This window comes from Alosa pseudoharengus, unplaced genomic scaffold, assembly GCF_046254945.1.
Source record: "Alosa pseudoharengus isolate Yale_2024_CS ecotype anadromous, Long Island Sound unplaced genomic scaffold, YU_APseudo_1.1 YU_APseudo_1.1_scf_3, whole genome shotgun sequence".
In the NCBI taxonomy this organism is placed as follows: domain Eukaryota; kingdom Metazoa; phylum Chordata; class Actinopteri; order Clupeiformes; family Clupeidae; genus Alosa; species Alosa pseudoharengus.
Window position 1 is genome coordinate 44,066,241 of NW_027468718.1, and position 25,175 is coordinate 44,091,415.

The following is a 25,175-nucleotide window of genomic DNA, read 5'->3' on the forward strand; positions in this document are numbered from 1 at the left end:
AATGGGTTAACATGACCCCTGGAGGCAAACATACGGAAAAAAATGGTCATGCTAGGCCCTACAGTTCTCAAGATATTCACAGAGAACTGTGTCTGCCCTACCCTCCTTTCGGGGGGTCCAGTCCAGCGGGGGGGCTACAGATCAAAACAAAAAAAGACGGTTCCATGCTATCCATGTGGGGGTACATGCCCACCAAGTTTTGTGTACCCCGGTCTTTCAGTGTCCCGGGAATCCTTGTTGGTGTACGTCACTAAATGTACACATAAATTATTTTATTATAAGGCCCCCCATGAACGAAAGTACACAAAACTTGGCATGCATTCGGAGGGTGTCATAATGATCCTACACTTTTAATTTTGTGCAGTTTTGACCTTGTCAGCCAGAGATATTGGGATGAAAACACCTAATTTTTTGCTTTTTAAGTTTTACCTAGGTGGCGCTATACATGAAATAAGTGGTAATGGGATGGGTTGACATGCCCCCTTAAGACCAACATACATAAAAAAGGTGGACCTCCTAGGCCCTACGGTTCTCGAGATATTCACAGAAAACTGTCTCCGGCCACCTACAGGCCAGTTGGTGTATAGTAACATAAAGTAATTTATTGTGTGGCCCCCCATGAAGGAATTCCACAAAACTTGGCGTGCATACAGAGGGTGTCATAATGATCCTACACTTCCAATTTTGTGCAGTTTTGACTATGTTAGGTCACAGATACCTTCAATTACAACACCTCATTTTTACTTTTTTGTGTTTAACTAGGTGGCGCTATACATGAAATGAGTGGTTATGGAATGGGTTGACATGGCCCCTTGAGATCAACATACAAAAAAAAATGGTCCTCCTAAACCCTACGGTTTTCGAGATATTCACAGAAAACTGTGTCTGCCCTACCTTCCTTTCGGGGGGTCCAGTCCAGCGGGGGGGCCACAGATCAAAACGAAAAACGATGGTTCCATGCTATCCATGTGGGGTTACATGCCCACCAAGTTTCGTGTACCCCGGTCTTTCAGTGTCCCGGGAATCATTGACGGAAATTTGGGCATGCGAAAAAAAAAAAGAAAAAAAAATCTGACTAAACCTATATGACCGCCGCTTCGCTGCGCGGCGGTCATAATAATATTGTACGGCAGCATTTACTTCTGTGGTATACTGTGCATCTCTGGCATATTAGCTGTGACTTCCTTAACACGCAATGCATTCCCTTATGAAATATGCGAACTTCAACTCCAAGCTCAATTAAAAGAAACACAACTCAACAAAGAGTGCACACCCACACCCACACACACACACACACACACACACACACACACACACACACACACACACACACACACATATGGAAATAATGGAGAGTGCTAAGTGTGAGATAAGATCAAGACAAAGGACCCCCGACAACACGGAAATGAATCTAGCTGAGACCGGTATTATGACAAATCTCCCTCAAAATGGGAGCTTACTGTGCAATACATCAGAGCAAGAGATTAGTGGAGCACTTCAAATCTGGATTCGATTGAAGATACCAAACTTTGAATCGTGTTGCCTTTTTTCCCTCTCCTTTTGGCTTTGAAGCAATGAGATGCCAAACAGTAGCAAAGAGACCATTAAACAAACACTTGGATCTCTTCAGTGGAACGGCGTCCTTGTAGGTGGGGGTGGGGGGTGGGGGGCTAACCTTCATGCGGACCTGCAGCAAGCCTCCAAAGACTTCTTGGCAGAAAAAAAGACAGAGAAACACAAAAACAGGACAAATAATGTGCTCTCCTCCTGTTGAACCTGACTATTTTCATGCCCACCTGCGCGAGCATCCTCTAAACCGCCATCTGTTTTGTGTTTGTGTTTTGAAAACCGAGTATGAAACCTCATGCATGTTTTTTTTCTTTTTTTTCTTATTACCGATTCATGTGGCCTTGCTCGTTTCTCTAACCTGAGCGGCTGGGGTGCCTTCAGCACACATGTCACTCATGCCGGCTGGTGTCATATTACATACCAACCCGTCATGTCCAGTGACAGGGCATATGATGGCTGTATTGAACAACTGTCAACGCAAGCCCTTAAATGCTGGAGGCGGTATAGAATGTGATGGACAAGTCCAGTGTTTCCCCCTTGTGAAACAATGCCCCATGGCACCAGGCTTCCATATACTGCCGTATAGTAGGTAATAGCCATGGTGTAGGACTCAGGCGTAAGCCAAGGGTGGTCTCCATATAATGTAGTCATGAAAACCCTTTGTTGCAGACAGTAAAAGCCTTTAACAGCATGTGTCCCTTTCTTTTTACATTTATGATAGACAAACCATGTTGAATGTGTTGAATAGAAAAGAAAAAGACAATGAGTCATAATGAAGATGGTGTAAGTGATGTACTACGGCAAAATAGAATCACTAAATGTTAACTACACATGAGAGAACATAACACTGAATATAACACTAGAGTTAATGTGTTGTTTTGTGCCATTTTTAAATGAGCATGATGAATATGAATTCATGAATATCTGAATCTGAGTCATTCAGGCTATTGAAGCAGCCATGTGTTTCCCCCTCTGGTGGAGGAGAACACAGCAAAATATTTATCAATCATAAAATCAACAAATGCAAGACACCTCTCTGTCATCTTCAAAAAAGTATTTAGATCTTTGAAATGGTACTTGAAATGGTCCACCAATTTAAGTAATTGGATCTAAAAAATGTCCTTGATGGCTGACAGTTACGACACAATACCTTAGTGTGGGGAAAAAACCTGCATCAGTTGCAGAACTGCTATGTAATGGACCATAATTCATAAGCATTCTGCACTTAGAGATTCATCCATATGAATACAACAGAAACTGCTCTACAGTATGTTAATTATTTACAGGTGTTTCCTTGGGCCTGCTGTGTCAAAGCAAGTGTGATATATAGGCATGAATGATTCAACATGCTACCTTGCATCTTCACATTCTTTCTATTCTCACTCTCTTAGCCCTGCACAAAAAAGCTTTATTCAATGTTGTAAGATTAGCACTCTATTTACTCAAGGTGGCTGCTTTCTCTCTCTCTCTCTCTCTCTCTCTCTCTCTCTCTCTCTCTCTTTCTCTCTCTTCATCTATAATCCCTGAGAATGATAGCAGACCTCACAATACTCTTTGTTGCAGCATTGTTAGGTGTTGAGGTCTTCTAGAGTCCTTGTTGTCTTCGTCCCTTATCTGAAGCTGCAGTTAGTCTGAATTGTGAGAAGTGAAAGTTAAACACAAACCACAGGGTTCACAGATGCTCAAATGTACCTTACACATCCACACAATAGGAAAAGCAATGAAACACAGGGCTTGCTTTGATTATTTGTGTGTGTGTGTGTGTGTGTGTGTGTGTGTGCAGCAGGAGATTTCCACATTTGAACTGTGCTTTTCCTGTCACTGTTGAGGTAGTCCTGCTGTGGAATGAATATTCATGGTGTTTGCAGTGAAAGATGTATGGTGATATGTGAACCCCCTGTCCTCTCAGTTCAACCAGATCTCCCACTGGCCATCCATCACAGACAACATGGATTCCACAGGGACAGCTGCATGTAGTCCACTGCCCGCCCCTGACCAATGTGGACAGAGCCAGAAGATATTTACCATCGGGAGCCAAACGGATAACCTGGATATATTTTGTTTTGTTTTTTAACGTATAAAAAAGAGTAATGATTTGTTCCTGTCATTTTTAACACCAGATTTAAATTTGCAACCACAAAGTCAAATGTGAAATGTTTAAGGCGAGTTGTGTTACCTATCTGAATTCACCTCTTTTTTGAATCAAACTGGAATAGTAGCCTTTTAGCTATATTTTGGCCATTCTTTTCCGATGTCATAGCATCTTCCATGGCAGCACAGCTGTCCACAAAAGAAAGCAATGGAGCAGCATAATGTGTTATTGCCAGGGCAAGGTTTTCATTTTGGGTTGAAGGAAAATAATTTTAGTAAGGAAATACCAGAGAAAAACATGCCGTAAATGCAGAGGAGCTGGACCCCTCACTGACATTGCCAGATTGGTTTGCGTTGTATTTCAGCAGTGCAGATTCCGCCTCTCATGATAGCACATCACATACACCTGTGTCCCTACTCATACCAATGTTTTAATGAGCTCCTCCTGTTTTATGCATATCCTCAGCATCCCTCTCAAGTCCACACAATCAGCCGAGATTCTGTTGAATATGTCATATTAGTCTCAGTAGAGAATATGCTGTCACACCCAGTGCAATAGTCTGTACAATAGTCTAGCACGACTAATATTCTATGCTGTAACATTCCAGCCTATTCTGGGAGCCCAGGAGCCCATCTGATAGAGATCAGTATCTCGTCTCGTCTCCTCTCGTCTCGTCTCCTCTTTCTCCTGCAGTCTCTCCCTTATTACCTCTGTTCCTCAGGTGGCACGTCTGTGGCAGCTGGAAAGTTGCCGCCGACGTGCCCAGTGCTTCTCCATCTGTGCCCGGGGTACGTCATGGTGATGACTCAGCCTCTCTCTCTCTCTCCCCCCCCTTTCTCTCTCTCTATTCTGTCTCTCTCTCTCACACTTCTCAGTCTTTCCGTCTCTGCTGTCTCTCTGTGTCAACTCCTGTCTGTGTGTGTCTGTCTCTCTCAGTCAGCCCTGCCAGGGTCTATCCCCTCTGCGATACACTGCCAGGGTCTATCCCCTCTGCGATACATTGCCAGGGTCTATCTCTGCGATACACCACGCGTCTGCTTGTTCGTTCGTTTGTTCGCTCGCTCGTTCGCACCTCGTCTCATTGGCTCCCATGAGCTCACCTGTTGTGCTGCACTGGATCCTCAGTGAGAGACAGCCTTGCTGCCTGCCACACCCTGGGGTTTTCATGTGAACTCATTTTTATCCTCTCTCCCTCCCATACCAACACTACCACTGTCATGTCCCCTTCCTCTCAGGCACACTTACTGATGCCGATGGCAGCAATTACCGTGCCCTGTGTGGTCCGGTGTAAGCACGCCTGCCCAGTATGTGGACCCTCCCTGGGGACAGCATCAGGGTTACGTGGGGTGTGATGGGCAGTGTTGGGGGTGGGGGTGGGGGATTGGGGGGGGGGATCAACCACTCTTTCCTAACCTCATAGGATCACGAGTCTGGGTATTTATGGAGTTATTAGGCGGGTGTGGATCGCATTGGATTTCACAGGAAACTACAGACTGGAGTTCTTTTTTCTCCGAGTGAGGAAGTGAATACCACACGCACCTCAGATGACTGGGTGGTGGGGCACAATTAGAAATATTGATTTAAAAGCTGCACGCATGAAGATTGTGTTTAATCAAATTTGGCTACATCTTCATTTGCTATGTACACATTTACAGACGGATAGCGATAATAATTTCATAACCTAATATTCACATTAGACAGCCTTCTAACCATCTATCACTTAATTATTCTTCAAATACTTTTTTTTTCCTTGGGTCAGAAATAAGTTTCCAGACAAAGGATAATTTGCTCTTCTCAGCTTTCAGCGTGGTTCTTTGCAAATGCACTTAAAACAAATGTGTTGAAAACAACACAACTTGCGCTGTTTTTAACACATCTCTGTGTCCCAATAGGGACAACACATTCATTTTAAGATTGTAGTAATAGCAGTATCATTCAGTATTCCGTAGGATACTGTTCATTGTCAGCGCCTGACATATATAGACTCCTTGCTAATAAATAACACAAAGTGTGACCAATGTGTAACTGACTCATTGGCACTTGCACGTGTATGATGAATTCACCTGCCGGTATTGGAAAAAAAGTGCAGAACATTTAAACTGTTTACTTTAATTAACTGTATTTGGAAACTGACAAAGTAACACATTTTGTGATATTTGTGTGAGAAGATGAGTGTGATATTTGTGTGAGAAGATGAGTGTGATATTTGTGTGAGAAGATGAGTGTGATATTTGTGTGAGAAGATGAGTGTGATATTTGTGTGAGACGATGAGTGTGAGAAGATGAGTGTGAGAAGATGAGTGTGATATGTGTGTGAGAAGATGAGTGTGATATTTGTGTGAGAAGATGAGTGCAGGCTTGGAATTTCACCATTTTAGGGGCAAGGCCACTTGGCCTTCAGTTGGGCATATTTGGTGGGGGGCACAAAGGCCACATGTCAGGGCACCAAGGCCAAAGTTAACTATACAGTAGTATGCTATAAAAATGATCAAAGTTGTATTCACTGCAGTAGACCTGCATCACTGTATGAAACATTACAAAAACATAAAACATGACATATTACATATAACTGTAAATCATCTGATCATCTAATATTTTCAGATATCTAGGCTATATTTAACATTTATTTTATATTTGGCCTGTTATGAAATCATGTATTGAACAATTTAAGCACAGCTCAGCTTAGATGCATGCTTAGCATTTTGTGATCATTAAGGCTACTTTCACAAACTCTTATAGTCAGCTGTCCTCTGATTTACCGATATCTAGGCGACATTTGTAATATTTATTTTGTATTTGGCCCGTTATGAAATAATGTGGAACAATTTAAACACAGTGTAAAACTTAAATCCCAAATTTGGAGACATCCATGTATGTTGAAATTAACTGCAAATTCAAAACGGGATTAGTCTGGAACGGCTAACTCTACAGAGGACTGCTTTACACCTTTCTGTTCGGTAAGGTCTGCTGTTTATTGTGATATATGGTTTGTCATATGTTAAACGAAGGGTTCGTGAAGTATTCCACCGAGATGAATGGGTAGGGAGATGGACGCAAAACCTTCAGTAGAATTTATGATTAAATTGAATATTATTTACTTTTCTCGCGAACTGTTCACCACAGCAATTAGCGGCTAACATCGTTTAAAAGCTGAGAAAAAGCTCTTTCATGTGATACTTGTGATGTCTGTGTGATGAGTAGGCTACTTCGGGAGTAGTTCAACTGAGAAGAATGGGTTAATTTGGACGCACTTTCTTTCTTGCGCTGTCACTTTCTCCACTGCGTAATTTGCGCTGTGAATGCTAAGATTATTTTGACAGGCCATAGGCTAAATATATATCGCTATTAGTAGGACGCAAAGCAGAATATTTAAAGAAGGGGGCACCAAGGCCACCGTGGCCTGTAAACCTCTGATTTTCAAAGGGGCGTCACGGCCAACGCAAGGGGCTACGACGGCCATGGCCGTCGTGGCCGCAGTGAAATTCCTACCCTGGATGAGTGTGATATTTGTGTGAGAAGATGAGTGTGAGAAGATGAGTGTGAGAAGATGAGTGTGATATTTGTGTGAGAAGATGAGTGTGATATTTGTGTGAGAAGATGAGTGTGAGAAGATGAGTGTGATATTTGTGTGAGAAGATGAGTGCATCCAAGTGAAGTGTTACTGCACTCCCCCTTAGCAGCTCTGTCAAAGATCTTTTTGTCACAGACAATTTCACAAAATACACGTTCACATTTGTCATACAATACAATGTTAGAATTTGGCAGATACAAATGCTAACACAAAACAGTAAATAAACAGTATCATATCCTCAGTAAAAGTAATTCAAGATGAAAAGATCTTCCACAGGCAATTTTTGCCTTCACAGCTCTGAGATCTCTCGGAAGAGTGTAGACGCATTGTATATGGGGGATTGTCTTCACACTGCCCTGACACAGTGAAATGATTAATCAGACATCTGAGCTCCGTAGTCCCATGGTGGTGTGAAATTCTAGATGTTTTGAAGATGGATGAGAATGCATATAGTTAGACTCACCGAGAGAGGGGGGAAAGGATGAAGAGGCCATTCACATAGCACTCTTACTAAGGTAAGTGTGCTAATTAGGTAAGAAATCATCCATCCAGATCCTGTACAATTCTGAGCCGGAGGGTAACTTAGGGCTGGTATTAATCATCTTGAAGAGCCTGATTAAGTGGGTTGAAGGATTGTGGGTCGTGGGAAAAAAAACAGCAGTTTTGTGGGAGGCGGTGCAACTACTTGATACACTCCAAACAAGCACCTTTTAAAAGCTAATTGTGCCTCACCGTCTGAAAAGGGAACAATACTAATACTGTCCCGTTAGCCAGACCTGTTCACAGCAATGATGCTTAAAATGAATCAATTTCAGTGAGAGATTGTGCTGTAAACGAGGGGAAAAAATATAATCAAATTTGAAGCTACTCTAGTGTAACTGCCAAGCCCATAATTAGATGGATAAATAAATGATTTAATTTGATCATCTGGACCGTTGGAAATTAATAATCCCATTTGTCACATTGTCAGAACAAAGGCCCCGTGTGTAAAATGGAGGAATTTCTGTAAGGTGTTGAGCGGCTCCATCTGGACCCCCCCGGCTGATGACTTGGAACCCAGAGGGAACAGCTGCTCTCCAGCCTCTCTCAAGGGGAACCCTCTTCACAACTCCGGTCCCACAAAACGACGTCTCAGCGCTGTGTTCCATGCTTAGAAAAAGCTGGAACAAACTCACTTCCATGCAAACCAGCCACTGTATCTGTGTGTAGAATTGTGTACTTTGAACGTGTATGTAAACTATATGTATGTCTTTATTTAATGTATTTTATTTGTCGTGTTATTCTGAGTGGGTGAAAGATTCTGAAGAACAAACTGAAGAAACTGTGTACGTGGGAAACCTTATTACTGAGGGTCAGTCTGACCAACAACTCACCTGTATGTTATGTTGCCATAATACAATCCATAGCTCACAGTAATGCTACTGTGCATATATTGCAATTTTCATAGACATGACCCCAGACAAAAAAGTGTATTAATTTAAACTAATAATGTGATGGAATGTTTTGAAATTAGAGGACTAGTATACTCTTTATGCTCTACCATCTTTAGCTCACACGCTGAGAAAAGACTTCACATTTGGTAATGTGTTTTTTATTGTTAAGAATAGCAGCACAACTGCTGGAGTGCTTGACAATGCAGCTTCAGGGGATTAGCTCTCTTCACCAGACTCATCTGATAGAAATCTATTTAAAGGCCTGTGCTCTGGGTTGATCGGTGGGCCTCCTCCACGTCTGGGAGTGGCACGGCACGGCTCTGGCGAGCAGGCAGAGTGAAATGGCTGCTTGTCCAGGGACTCACAGATCACCTGCCGCTCAGACACCTGCCTGATTGCAGCAGTCTCAGGTTCTTCCCAACAACACATTACTCTTCCCAACACCCCCCCGAATACACACACACCGCACAGACACACGCACATGCACACACACACACACATATATACACACACACTCACACACATATAAACACACACACACACAACCTCCATGCAACCCACTGTGGAGAATTTAATTTGGGAAACAGAGCGCCTGCCCTGAGTTTCACTTACCCAAATGATGGATGAGCCGCATGCAGGCGGATGCAAAGAGCTCTGATGTTTTGCGCGGGGGTGGGGGGGGGGGTTCTGGTGACAGCGCTGCCCCTGAAGTTATTACGCTCATCGCTAACAGCAAGGCTGAAGACTTTCAGATCACTCTTTCATCGCAATCGCTCGGGCCATTTACCTGAAAGCACCGTTTTGCAGTGACATCCTCGAACTTTGAAGAGACTGCAAAAGATTTCCCGTTGTTTGATGGCTGCTGAGTGTGTGGGTGGGCAGAGCCATCAGATGGATGGAATCAACTTAAACATGCTCGCTCACCCAACAGGAAGAATCAACTTAAACATGCTCGCTCACCCAACAGGAAGGCTTGCGGAGGTGACCATAGTTACAGTGAGGTGCTTTTAGGAACACTACACTATCATTTGGGCTTCAAGTCAATCCATATTTACACTGATTCTGACCCAGTGCAAATCTTTGGCTTTCGTATTATCCAGAATGTGGGGGGGAAGCTTAGTCATTTCATTATAACTGCATTAGTCTCCTCATATTAGCTCTGGTGCCACCTCTCTACTGAGGCAATAATGTTACAAAGGCAATAAGCTGCCATGTTCAGAGGGAGCAGACGTTTCCATGGTGCCAGCTTTTGTCAGGCCAACCTTATTCACAAACGGAGAGATTATTCGGTCTTATTAAAAGAGGTGAACGGAAGAATATGTCCTATAACAAGTGGGATGTAACATGAGATGTTGAAAGATAATCACAGGGTGGGCTAGGTCACAAAAAGAACAATATCAAGCTGACATGAAATCATCTTTCAAAAGGTTATTGAGATATACTAATCCTGGGGGAAGAGATTTTATTGTTAGTGCAGATATCAAATGTTTGGAATGTGCTGAGTCAAGGTTTTCCAAGTTGAGTTCTGCTGGTAAAATTTGCTCTTGTCTGAGGCGTGCTGGTGGCAACTGAACATAACTGCATCTGCAATTTATCAGTATCCTCTTCAAAATCGACTGTGACCATATATGACATTAACTTTCTAGCAGTGCAAATAACAGACACTTCTGAAACTACACTTGGCCAGGTAAGGACGGACACTGCGGCCTGGCAATTATGATGATGCAAGCCTCATGTCAGGACCCTCAATCATCCCATTCCATTAGAATTTGATGGGTCACATGAAACGGCTGTTAATCAAATTGATAAAGCATTCTGGCTACACCAGTGGCAACCTGATGGGTGCCCAACCACTACGGGTTCAGGGGCGGAGACGGCCGAGAAGGAATAGGTGCTGTTCCTGACAGAGGAGGAGGTTTCATTGCAGGTTTTAACGGCGAGTCTCATCCTGTGTGATGAATATCTGCCGTCCGCCGTGAATCTTGTGTGTGACAGCCACCCTGCTCTGACGGATTCGGGGCTAATTCACACGCCACGGGCCGGCTTTCGATCCTATCTGTCTTGTGACTGGGGGCCTGGGCGGAACCGGAGCCTGGAGAGCTCAAAACAACACCAGGCACTCGGTCTCGACAGCTGTAGACGGGACAAAGTCAAACATACACTTAGGTTGTGTTTCTTACTGATGCACTTCATTAAAATTGCATGCTCGACTCTGAGAGGCTTCACATTCAGCTATCAATCAGTTGCTTCCTGTAAATGAAGGGATAAATAAATAAATAAATAAATAAATAAAGTCCACAGAAAATGCTCCAAAGCACTCCTTTGTTCATCATAGATGATACATAACAAACGAGCCTTTCATCATGGCCTCAGATATGTATATCCCACTCTCATCACTCTGCCTCCCACACATGAGTACGCCAAGAGTGTCAGTCAGACACTCAACCTAGAACCGATTGACATCAAAACAAGGCAGAGGCAAGCACTTATGTTAGTTCTGAGACTTGTGACATGCCCTGCATACTGTAAGTAAAGACTGTTTGCCAGTTACTTCTCACTGTCTCAGTAAGCTTAGGCCTAAATGTGAAATGCCTGACTAAATTTACAACACAGGAAATCCTATTGTCTTCGAGTGACATCTGAACAGTGGGGCTGTGAATACACCGAAGACCCCTGACTTTCACAACTGCTTCCCACAACATTAAGGCTTTCATAACCCTCTTTTTTATTAAATACCTCAGTTTTGGTTTTTACTATATCTTTGGCAAAATGAAATGAATTGTTTTGCACTCATTGTTTTGTCAGAAGAATAACACGAACAGATGAATAAGTAAATAGTGAAAACGACTCTGACAGTCACCTCGTGGCCAAGCCACATGGATTCATCAAATATTTAATAACCTGCAAACTTTAGGAAGAATCATGCATTTTTTATACCCCACTCCACCAAGGAAAATGGTGTTAAGCCCTCAGTCCATATTTGTAAAAGTGGAGAGAGGTGTCAGATATGGCCTTGTAATTTAATAGCTCTTCGGTGTAGGTCTCATACCTTGACACACTGACAGGGAAAGCCCAGGCTTTGGTCCGGTGGAGGCTTTCGTGGAGGTGACAGCTCAATGAATGAGAAATGAATGCACTTAAACAGATTGTGAGGCTGATGAGTTGCAGAAAGAAACTGGGTGATGCCGTGCATTACAGTATGTAAATTAAGAATGTATCCTTCTGCACTGCGATTACTGTAAACATGGAGAGCAGGACTGGCTCCTGGACAAAAAGGAAACCTCCCACTCACGAAATATAAAGGAGATGTAGGCTAATCACTGACAGAAGAGGCTGCCAACACATATCATGCAGTGACAAGTTTTTTAAATAGCAGGAATCTGACTAAATAGATATACAAAGATGCATTTTATTGAGCATACACAGTAGTACTAGCCTGACGTAGTCATACACAATTCTAGTCAGAATATGAGTCTGATACTGCTCCATTGGGACATAATTATGGGGCGTGTTTCAACCGATACAGGGGGGGAATGCCTCTGCACTCAATTGGATAGACCTAACCAATCAGAGCAACGAAATAGCTTACCGTGAGGTGTAGGAAGAAAACACACGAACCATCCTTCTTCTCCACAAATGCCTTAACATTGTTTTCTGGTCTTTTGTAGCCTGCAACACTCATTAGCGAGATAGGTAGTAGGCTATTAGAAAAAAAACTGATAGCCTATATCCCCTCCGTTTTTAAAAATAATTCTGCTGAACACTGATATGCTACAAACATGTTAAACAGCTGGGAAAGGCTGTCGCAAATCCCTCGAACCTGTGGTCTATCAGAGATTTCAAACGAATGAGGGAACATGTCGCAGTGCAACAGCGCTGTTTTCCCCTGATGAAAGTGAAACAACGAGTTTTCCCACATCTCAACTTTGGCTAAAGTTTTCAGAAATAATCGTTTTCAGTGATAAAACCTCATTAAATAATATGCATTTTCCAGGCTACAGTAGTACATGATAAAGCATGCTGTGTATAAGCCCTATTGGACATGTGTGTGTGTATGTATGTGTGTGTGCGTGCGTGTGTGTATGTTTGTGTGTGTGTGTGTGCGTGCGTGTGCGTGTATGCGTGCATTTATGTGCCTTTTATATTTTCCTTTATTGCGTTTAATGAGATATAATTTGAAAAATAGGAAATGCAATTAGGCTACACAATGTGACAAGTTGTCACAAATGCATCATCTTGTTTCCCATGGAGATTGACAATGAACTTTTAATACAACTGAGATGTTTCAGTGTGACTTATGCAGTGGAAATATTTACATACTATCCAGAGTTTGTCATTGTACATATTAAGCATTTCATCTGCATTAGAGCCATATCCGATATTTGTCTAGTTATGCCAGTCAAAAGTTATGCTTACATCTTTGAAATAGTCCGATGAATATTAATGTTATATGATTACAGTAACCATGTAAAACATAATTTTGTGGAATGATCGGCTAATTACTGTTCATGAGCTGTCCATGGTCATGAAACTAAAATTGTGGAGGGTCCTGCTTGAAAGCTCATGTTTCTCCTAGAAATCAATTCAACAAACACACAAGGTGAGGGGGAAAACAACATTTCTCTCTCTCTCTCTCTCTCTCTCTCTCTCTCTCTCTCTCTCTGAGTGAGAAAGAGAGAGAGAGAGAGAGAGAGAGAGAGAGAGAGATGACGGAGCTCGGGGAGCAACGTGTGTCTTTAAGAGGATCTCGCGCGCTCGGTGGGCGCTCTGCCTCTTGACTCGTCTGTGGTACGGTAGAGAAAAGGAAGGCGCTGGAACTACAGTACTCGCTTGGAGGCTTTCCTTTTTGGACGTATCTTATCACGGCAAGGATATTTACTCCGGTCTGAATTAAAAATCATGGAGTTTCGAAAGTCCTCACCTTACACAGTCAGCATCATCATGATCATCTTCTTCAGTTCGTCACGTGCAGCTAGTCATTGTAAGTAACTCCGAGAGTGTTAACGATATTCTCTTCTCAAAGTCAACATATCAACGATGTATCAACTTTGTATGAGTGTAGCCTAAATACGAGAGTGCTGAAAACAAATTAGTGGATATGTTTGACCATGTTTAACTGGTTGGATTTTCGACAATGAATATAGGCTACATTAGTCTCAAGTGCAAAGGTGCCGTAAGACTAACACTACCTGTCAATAAAGGTGCTGAAGTTTTTCTTAATTTGGAAAACATATCCACATGTTTTTTGGCGACATTGGTGAAATCTGTTGACTGTAACATTTTAAGTACGATTTAAAATGAGGTAGCGTAGCCTACTGGCTTTAACTTTGTGAGTTGTACCGCACTATATCTAATTTCAAGTACAGTTAATGGAAATTAGTGAGAAGCGGTTTGTTGCATGAATGAGTAGCACACACACTAGAGGTCAGAATTGCCTCGTCCAGGTCCTCTGCAGCTGACAGTGTTGTTTCGGATTGCGCCGTTGGTTTTCTTTCTTGTTTGTAACAACGTGAATGTGATAGCATATAGTTTTATTGACTTGGACAAATGCGCACGGATGTGTAGCAATACAGTGTAGGTCATTAGGTTAGCAGTATATAAAATGTTTTTGTGCATATATAATGACCGAGAGTTCATAGTGTTGGGAAAGGACCGCCAATGCATTGATTTCGTGGTTCAAAATCTTCTTGACACCCACAATGCCTAAATGCGTGAAGAGACTAATGCTTGGATACTTAGGGTATGTGAGAATAGGCTAGTCGACACTGTATTGACTGCAGTATTAAGTGCCTGCCTGCAGTGTTGCAGAGAGAAAAATATGATCTTATTGTGAGCTCGCTGATGACTTCTGCAGATCATGTAATGGTCGCCAGGAATTATTGCTTACCTTTCTGCAAGTTAGTTCAACAATGTCACAACTATACACATTTTACTCACATGTCCTTCTTTCTCTTCCCTCTGCATGCATTTCTCAATGCAATGTGAGGAAAAGACTGAAAATACTATAAGGAATATTGTGGCATTTTTGTTGATCTTGGAAATGATTTTTCTTCAAGAAAAAATCGATGGGGGGGGGGGGGGTTGTATCAGCAAGGACCACATTTTTTCATATAGTGTAAGTGTATATGCTGTGCATTCATGACAAAAAATATGAATACTTACATATATTTTAAAAAAACCATTACAGAGTAGTAATTCTTTTAGGATTAGCTGCAAAATATATCAAAATTCTTCTTGATAAATGATGGTGATGAAGGCCCCCTAATATGAACTCAGAGTTGGTTATCGCTAAAGCTTTGTATTGCATATTTACATATGAACTCAGAGTTGGTTATCGCTGAAGCTTTGTATTGCATATTTACATAGATGCACAATTATTGCTCTCATAACTATGAGTGATGTGCTAGTTAGTAAGCACAATTGCAGTTATTAATCCTACTTTAGATTATGTATAATAAGATAAGCTATGATGATTTATGCCATTTTGAAATCAAGATGTATTATTATAGGACCAGTTATTGTTACAGAGCCCTACACAAAACAAATCATTCTGTCTTGTAACTTTGCAGTGCTGATACAGGTTATGACAAATGCCACATCAGTCATTCACTGTCCTTTGGTGGGTATCAAGTAAACCATAGTTCATGTAACCCTGCGATGGAGGCCGTAGATGCTCGGAGAGGACAAGGAAATGGATGCTTTCATATCTACCACAAAGAGACAGAATAAAGCCACAGATCCATCATGAGTGCAAACCTGTGTGTGTGTGTGTGTGTGAGTGTGTGTGTGTGTGTGTGTGTGTGTGTGTGTGCATGTGTGTGTGTGAGCACGCATGCACAAGCATCCGTGTTTTTGATCCGTGTCAGGTGAACGAGATAATGGGCCAGTGCATTCCCGTAGGAAGGAGGCTGTCCTCAGTGCAGTGAGAGATAACATGTGGAGTCCTTTAACCGCCACATCACTGTAAGCCTCCCTCCAGCACTTCTGGCTCTGCAGCCTGTGGGAGTCACCACATCCTGACACGTCTTTGGCTACCTCCTCAGGCCTCTTCAGGTGGCATCTATTGCACTTCAGTGTGGATTTCAAACTAATTCTCGGATGCTCCGCCGTAGCAACTCATGTGAATCAATGTCTAGTTATTGTGTCTGTCAATCATATTGACCAGGAATGTGTAACATTATTTCATATCTTGTAATCATTAGTGTAGTCATAAACTGTGCATTTAGTGAAAGGGAGAATGCAGAAATTCTCCCTTTATGGATACATTGCAGAATTATCACCATGTCTTAATTTTGGGATCAGGGTCCCCCTCCCTGTGAACTCCCCTGCATGTTGTCATGTGGGCCGCTGTTCAGGAAAGGCAGCCGTGCACACAGGCATGCCGTGGAGTATGAGTCGTAGCTCATATTGTCAGGGAAGTGCTCTATTTATGAGATCGTGCTCTTAGAATGGTGCCGGAGTGTATGACAAGTGGGCTCACGTAAGCTGAGGGGCCATAAATATGCATCGACCGCCACCACCACCACCATGCACCGCGGCTCGGCTTGATTGCATGTCACAGTGCCTGGTCCAGTACAAGCTTCTTACATTCGCATTTCCAAATGCCCTCCCTCCCCATGGTCTCGGAGGGGAGTAGTGGACTTTTGACCAGAGCATTAGCGTGATAAAGTCATTTACCGGAACTTTCCTTATGAGGTCAAACACGCGATGCTCTTAACAGGGAGCTTCCCTGCTGAGAGTGAAAGTATGATTTTGAAGGTTTGCCTTAGGCAGTCAGCAGCGGTGGAGTTTCATTATAGACCACCCCACCCCCACCCCCCACCCCACCCCCACCCCCACCCCCCACCACCGCCCTGTGCTTCATCCTCCTGGTGACACACTTGAGCACGGAGGCTGTCTCCCCGTGTGCAGCGGCCTCTGGAAGTACAAGGTGGAAATTGGCCTCAGTCCACTCATTTTCCAATACACGGGGAAAGGGCTTTTTTTTCTCCCAAGATATGTGTGACGAGAGTGAACTTCATGCATTTTACATTTTGAACGAAATAGGTACATGGACATTTTCCCACAGACTTTTATGTGTAAATGCATTTATTGAGCAGATAAGAAATATCAGGCGGCCCAGTACTAGATGGAAGTGTATGTTAATTTGTGCAGTTTGGCGCTTGCTGCAGGAATAATTCACAACATGATCAGTTGTGTCGACTGTAAGACTGATTTACATTAGCCATTATTCATAGATTCATAACTTGTCATGCTTGGACAGACACTATTCCTTTAGATATTCTTTTGAAACTGTCTTGTGAATCATATAATGTGAGATTCGGCATGATGATGAAGTTTAATAATCCCGATACCCATATCTCAGGGTATTGAGTCAGAGATCATGAACAGACCTGTAATACATTAAAAGGGTTTACATATCTACTCAGTCAGCTTGCACTACCGCTGGCGTTTTTGACAACTAGCACCACTGTGACAGGTGCAGACAGTATTTCAGTGTGTGGAATCATCAGTATTACCTACGATGAAGTTTGTAGGCAACACTATAGTTTACATGGCTCTATCCTTGACATTATAAAATGGATAGGTCAGTAGAAGTGCTTGGTGAGATCTTGGAACTGGGTACTAGTGCATTTCACTACTGTAAGTCATGTATTGCTCTAGCTTATCAATATCAACAAAAAAGCCAACAACAACATCAACCAAAATATTATTTGTGCTAGACCAGTTAACCATAACCACACGCATAACCACGTGTCCTCTGTCCGGAGCCGTCTGGTGTGCAGTTCAATAATTGAGGAGCGCGTTTGAATCTGCAGAATCGCTGACACTATAATGCCTTCATATCTGCAGTAGATCTGAGTGGGTGACCTGGAGCTGAAGGACTTTTTATGATACTCCTGCTATCGGCGGATTCATCTCTCTGTCCTGCCCTGCCTTCTCATCAATGCAGTGCTCCCTGTATCAGGGTGAAAGATATTGCTGATCACAAGATCAACAGCCTATTTTGACTCAGGTAGCCATTGGGGGAATCTGTCATTTCATTTGATGGGAGATGGGCAGCATGAGTAGTGGTGCTTTCAGAAAATCAAAGATATGGCACACTCAAATGGCCTGTGTGTATTTGACCAAGGGTGAAGACTGTTATTTTACTGCAGCATTTGGCTTCACAGATTACAGTAGTTTCCCAAGTACATGGATGGGTACGAGTCTCTGCTTAAACAAGATCTTTGTCCCTCAAGTATACTTTAGGTTTCATCTTCCGTTTAGAGTTCAAGGATTTATTTTGAAGCACTGAAATTTTGGCAGTTTCACTTTCTACCCCTTTCTCTCTCGCTTTCTCTCTGCTACCCTTTATGTGTCAGACCCTCTGCAGCTTAACCTTTTGACTTGCTTTTAAGGCAGCAAAAAAGACAGGATCTATTTTTCTTCCAGTGAGTTTGATCACATTAGACTTTCATTTTCTAAGACAAATACTTTCTGGCTCCTGGTGCTCTTTGTGTTAGCTCGGGATTAAGATCCAGTAACTCAGATGAGACGACCCACTCCGTCATTCTTAGCTTCAAACTGAAAGCATGACATTGTTGTGGCTTTTTTTTTAGTTTTTTCTTCAATATAAAAGAGTATTTCTTTTACTGGCAGAACCCAGCCTCAATTGTGCCCTGTCATTGTAGCACCCAGATCACAAAGTATTATCTCTGTAAAGTGTTCTACCCTTTCGTGTCGGTGAAAGAAAATATCTTGATGTAGGAGAAAATTATATTCCATTTAATGCATGCGTATGCATGTGTGTGTGTGTGTGTGTGTGTGTGTGTGTGTGTGTGTGTGTGTGTGTGTTTCTACCCCAAAAAGATGAAAATATTCAATTTTTCAAGGTCAGAGACAAGTGAACAACCCAGGTCAGTGCTCTGCACACCAGTGCCTTCTCATTACGCCTGTGTTTTCATTTGATAACTTTTGATGATAGATTCTGAGAAATTATCCCTGGACTCCATAATGAATTCCTCACTTGCCTCATCTCTGCTTGAGCAATTTGCATGGTTCGACATTAATCACGTCTCGCCGGATGACTTTCTCCCAATTCCAAATTAATTATTGAGAAAGCACATTAAATCACATTTGAGTTTTTGCTTCTTTGATAAGGCCCCGCAATTCTACACACACACAAAAAATCTATGGTCCCGGTGATATAGGGCCATTCCGAGAGATTACCCCACTGCACAGCCAGCAGTGAGGCTGGAAATCCATTTGATGAATGTGGCGGTGGCGGAGGCTTTTACATTCCTAATCAGATGCCAGCCTCTCTGATACGGGTGCTGCTCTCCTACTGCGGGGGGTCCTCCTCGTTCTAAATATTTGCGTGGCTGCTTTCTGGTAATACTGACGGAGGATTAACCTCCCAGAATGAAGCAATCAAAAGAAACACAAGTGTCAATGCCAGAATTAACAGAATTGAGATAAAGAAGAGTGGTTTCTTCAACCCTTTGGTTTTAAAAGGAGCGTAACATCCATGCATAAACCAATAAAATGAAGGAAAGGCTTACTGCCTTTAATCTGACATGCATTTCATGAATTTCCCATCTAATTTATAGACAACTACCAAATCTTTAGCATGGTAGTGTATAGGAAGCAGCACACTAATGACATCATAATGAATATTTTGCACATCAGGACAGATGGCTCATATGCTAACATCCGTTCAACATCCGTTAAACGTCCATTAAACGTCTGCTTCTTTTCTCATTCATTTTCCAGTCTTGTGGCTAATTAAAAAGGGATTCTTCACAGAGGGGTCCAGCAGCACTTTGATGTTGTCATGCTTTGTGTCATTCCCACACTAGAGAGGATGCAGATAACTGTGGGTGGCCTTGAAACGCACATGCTGTGGTTGTCCCAGATGGGAAGCTCTCACCAGCCGCATATCCTTTGATCTTGGTTCTCTAGCCCATGTGGGGCTAATAAGCAATTCAATTCGTGATCAGGTTCATGCCATGTCCAAGTAACAAGCTCAGTCTTTGCAATGGAATCGTCGGGCAGAATCACCAATGTAAGGCAGTGCAGGTATGAAGGGGTGGGGGGGGGGGGCAACATTGTTAGTGTTTGTGAAGTATGTCTGACTTTCAAATTGGAGCAGATGATTGGATCTGTAAGCAAAGCATGTACACATATCTGCTGTGAAGGACTCTTCAGCACTGCTGCAGGAACCACTGGTTCAATAGAGACATCCTGGACGTGTCAACTACTTCTGACCCCTCGGCTGTGATTGAAATGCGTGCGAGCGTGCCACACTTTTAAATCAGCGGAGGGATTACAGATGTGTTACCAGCGCTTTTCTCATTCCGTTCTAAATGTGAGTGGGCTGCCTGACATTTCCACAAGCCTGCCGAGGGTCACAGTAGGCAGCGTACCATCTGGGGCAGCGGGCGAGCGAGCGAGTGAGCGGCGGGGACGCGCAAATCCAACTGTCAGCTTCCTGCTCGGCGGGGTCGGCCCTTTCCTGTGATCTCGTATTCACAAGGAGCTAATGGGACAGTCGCCCCAGGACCCGGCTCCCGGCGACAAAACATGCTATAGGCTAATGGCGGTCCAGAGGAGACGGTGTCTGGCCCATCTGGCCCAAGGCATCATTAAATCCTCAGACTGCGATTTAAATAGCCAGCTATTCTACTGTGCGTATGCCCCTGTGCTTGGCCAGTGATATATATATATATATATATATATATATATATATATATATATATATATATATATATATATCCTTCACAGAGGTGTCATCCTCAAGAAACCATTGCTAAATTGTTCCACAATCTTCCTTATGGAGTGTGTGTGTGTGTGTGTGTGTGTGTGTGTGTGTGTGTATGTGTGTGTGTGTGTGTGTGTGTGTGTGAGAGAGAGAGAGAGAGAGAGAGAGAGGGAGAGAGGGAAAGAAAGGTAAAAAAGGAGAACGAGAAAGAAAGAAAACACAGAGAGATATCCATCAGGGGAGAGAGAAGCAATTTGTTGGTGTTATTGAGTCAGATTGCTTTGTAGTGCGCATGTTTGTTTTGGTCTCCGGCAGCCTTCCTAATGAGTCGGCTGAGATGCCAATCTACCACAGAGCAGATCTGTGAAGACAGCGGGCACAGAGCAGTTCAAAGCCACCGGCGGAGAAAATCCTGGCAGATGACAGGAGAGCAGAAAGTGCTGATGGGAGACGTCAGGCGGGCGGGAAAATGGGCATTGTGAGGGTGCAGCAGACACGTCTCTCGTGCCTCTGTGGATGACATATTAATGCAGGTGTTCAAGACCGTGGGGCTGGCATGCTACGTCAAGTCGTGTGGACATGATAAATTATACTTGTGTCTTTCTTTCAATTAGTTGTATAAACAAAAATTGAGTAAACAAACCTTTTTTTTATTAGGACCATGTGATAGTGACATGGACCATGGGACTGGGCATTCTACGGCACGTCTGTGTGGAATTGCTAAATGATACTCGTGTCTTTCCTTCAATTAGTTGTATAAACAACAAACAAGTTGAGTAAACAAAGAAAAAGATTTTTTTCTGTAATCAGGACCATGTGATGGTGGCAGAGCTTGTGAACTGCAACCCTGTGACTGCTTTTTTAGTTTGCACAGATGAAAACTGTAGCAATAACACTCTGGAAGAACATGGGTGAGGAAAGCAAAGCTCTGCTTTGACAGTTTGAGATTTAAGACGCGTCACATTCTTTGAGAGTCCACTCGAGGCTCTATTTAGTCAGTCTGATGAGTCCGTTACAATCTTCCTCTATTTCTCTCCCTTTCTCTCATTCTCTTATTCTCTCCCTCTCTTTCTCATTCACTCACTCTCTTTCTCTCTCTGAATCAGTATGTCAGTGCTAAAAAGCGAATCACAGATACCCAGTAGAAATGAGCCCAAGCGTATAACACTATGTCATAATGTATTGTTCATTAACCAGTTTCCATGCTGTCCCTAATGAGAATGGAATCACAGCTCTCCTAATACTCCTCTCCAGTGCAGTGCCGATTGGTGCGTAGTGAGCTGTCAGATCCATAAATAAACGTGTGTCCTGCTGTGAGCTTTCAATAGAAGTCTAAAGTTATTTTCAAGAGTACAATCTCCCCCTGAGCTCATACAGTGGCCTTTCAGTCAGTCAACACTGACTTCAAGTATCACCAAAGTTAATGTTGTTTTTGAACTTTTAAACAGTATGTAAAAATGGACTGTTTGTATTAGACCGTATTTTTTTGTTTGTTTGTTTTCACTTTGTTTGTCAGATCTACAAATAGTGTCGGTGGTTTAATGGTCTGTTCTCTATTCTAAAAGGAACTTTACTCCTGTCTCATGTCAGGATATATGGTGGATCAGGTCTAGGTGAAGAGAGATGCCTGAGTTTTTATCACACATGTTGTTTGTGACAACAGAACAGACCCATACTGTAGGTCTCCTCATCCACATGTGCCAAGCTGTGTGTATTTTATCGATGTCTCCAAGGCTCAGGTTATGTTAATGTGTTTTTCATGTTGACAAACAGCCTATAACCTCTACATGAATAACACAGCAGCATCATAACATCTTATATTGCATATTACCAATCTGACAGATTGCGGAAAAGATACAAGGGCATCCTGCTCGAGTGTCAGTTTACTGTTGCTACTATATATGTCTTAAGAGTCAAAAGAGGGCCGGGATGAATAATATACTCTACAGATTGTGGTCTTACATAACATGACAGGGGTTATCAGGGGGACCAAAGGGCTAGTCTTCGGAGGGACTATGCCAAAGAGTCTGGGTGATTCATGTGGCTGCTTACTGCTTGTGCAGCCACCTTCTGTTTGGAATTCAGAGCAGGAATTCTCCATGGCCTATTTGCCCTTCAGTGTGCCACTCTGCCTCCACAACTGTGCATTTCCAATGCACCGCTACTCACTCAGTGGAAGAAGTACTGATAGTGCTTTAAAATAAGACAATACACACAAAAAAGAAATATAGAATGATGAGTAGTGTTTAAAATGACATGTTGCAGAGGGTATGTCTTAAATGATATCAAATCTTTTAGCATAATATATCAAATGTGTTGGTGCTTCCCTAGAGAATATGTAGGACCTATGGTTTGAGTAGCTTAATTCCGCAACAGATAGATTATATGAAAAAGTCTTAGAGAGTACTCGGTGACTCATAAATGAATGAGGATTTGCCTAGCTAGTCTGTTGTTTTATATGATGTAGCCAGACCTCAAAGGCACCCTTGAGTGGAGCAGAAGCCCCCCTGGTCGGGGTCAGGCGCACAGTGTCCACTCAGTCCAGTGTTATGAGCCACCCACGGCCACCAGCGGCCCAGAGGCCGCAGTGCTGATGGCGGTGGAATGTAATTAATGCGTCGGGTTTTGGCTGAGTCACCGCCGTTGTTGGTGAATTCATCTTTCACAGCCCATGGCCCAAATCAATGAGCTCTGGGATGACAGATGGTAGATTTCCTGTGTTGTGAATCTTGTACGTTCACCCGTGCACAAGGGGGTAGTCTCGGTGTGCCATGAATGGTGAAATGTGTCGTAAAAACTCAGTTTGTTTGAGTTTGATGTTGCTGCAGTACTATACTGTGTTTTTTGAAGGGTTTTCTCAGTGAATTTTTGAAGTGGGCTAGTTTACTTTAGAACTTGAAATTTGAAAGACTTGACACAATTTCATTTAATTTTGTAGACAATGTTGACTCGACTATAATGATTATTAGTAGCATATAGGACATTGCCTTGTCATAGGACTTGTTATTGTTTGTTAGTACTGTATGTAATTACCCTGCAAGGGTGACACATTGGTTTTACTTTATTAGTGTATTTGTGTGTATGCTGTGTGTGTGTGTGTGTGTGAGAGAGAGAGATAGTGAGCGTAGATATTGGTTATGAGGCATGTCACTAAGAGCATAAGTGGTAAGAGATCCACTGGGATAATGGGACAGCACAGATAAAACACATTTATCTGATATTTAATCTCAGGGAGAATGTATTAGTGCTTTAATGCATATAATGGCAATGGCTGCTTGCCTGAATCTAATTCTTAAAAAAAAACAAAAAAACAGCTTGATCCACTTCAGCCTCAATGACAGTCAGCATTTGAGACATCTGCTGGCAAACGATCTGAATGCAGTCAAATCAGGTCGCTTGAAATCCAGCAACGCTAGCACAAAGGCTCTAAACAAGCTTATGCAGTCGTTTCTCTTTTTTACCCTCCCCACTGCTGTCGCCTGTGCTTCACAGACCCATGCTGAGTGGATGCTTGCCGACTGACTTAACTCGGTGGGCCTCTGCTCTGTCTGTCATTGTTTTGTCCGCCAGGGTGGCAAAATCTTGACCTTGTGTTTTGATGGGTGAGCGATGTGCTGTATGGCTGGCTGTGGATTGAAGCAAATCTCTCACATTTGGTGTGTGTGTGTGTGTGTGTGTGTGTATGTGTGTGTACTCAGAGAGGGCTGGGTGGGTGGATGACGAGGCTGACATGCTCCGATCACTGGCCCCCTAAGCCCCCTTTCTGTGTTGGTAGTGCTCTAATCCTAAACGGCAGGATTAAAAAGCAAGTCGAGACAAGCCAGGAAACCACTGTCACTGAGAAAGTGTGTGTGACAGAGAGCTACATTTCTGTGGAGTGCTCAGCCTCATACAACTAAATCTTTTAAAACTAAAGCTAAAGTATATTCCCTGAGAGGGGTCATGCCACTGTTTCTTCAGCTGTGAGTTCAGTTTAGTTCAGTAATATCAAATAGGATATGTGTGATGAATGTGTGTGCGTGTGTATGTGTGTGTGTGTGTGTGTGTGTGTGTGTGTGTGTGTGTGTGTGTGTGTGTTTATGTGTGCATGCGTGCATTCTCACATAAAGGTGAGGGTCTGCAGTTGTCCAACTGCTCTTGTTGTCTTTCAGTGATCTGTTTTGATTTTTCTAAAGCATTGTGCCTTTGGGTCACTTTCAGTGACCTGTTGTTATTTCAGATCCAGTTTCACCCAAAGGGTATAGCGGCAGCAAATGGCAAAGGCCAAGTGGCAATGCTGTGGTGTCTTGCTGACAACATAAGCACTGACAATGAAAACGACCTCTTCATGTCTCAAACTGCTAGGACTGCAGTCACCTGCTGAAGATAAAAAACTGCCTCAGCATGTTGTTTTTCATTTTTAATTGTGGTCTGATTTAACAATGCAATTAATGCATATGCACATTTCTGAAACCAGTAAATAGAAATAGGCTACTGCACAAAATAACCTCACTGCATCAGATTTAGTGTTTCTGCACATTCACACAGACACAGAGCAGGTAGATACTTGGCTCTGTTTTCAACCTTACATTTTTCTTCACCGAGTCCATTATTTCTGTTTACAGTGACACCAAAGGGCACAGTCTCCCCTACGCTCAGATGTCCAGCTACCATTCCATTCACCCAGTATTAAGTATTGTTTTGTGGTTCAAAGTAAAAGCCATGTTGGGGTCAGGGGAGGACATGAATCAGATCCGTCACATGGCCTTTGCACATGATGGGGCACTT

At 42.8% G+C, this 25,175-nt stretch overlaps 1 protein-coding gene across 1 annotated transcript in view; it reads left to right on the plus strand.

Moving 5' to 3' along the window:
* Positions 1 to 13,517: 13,517 nt before the first annotated feature.
* cntnap5a (contactin associated protein family member 5a) overlaps positions 13,518 to 25,175 on the plus strand; it is a 71,062-nt gene continuing 59,404 nt past the window's right edge. Inside the window, exon 1 of the mRNA XM_076264414.1 lies at positions 13,518 to 13,646. Coding sequence (XP_076120529.1) covers positions 13,565 to 13,646 — 82 coding nt within the window. The 5' untranslated portion in view covers positions 13,518 to 13,564. The remainder of the gene's footprint in view (positions 13,647 to 25,175) is intronic.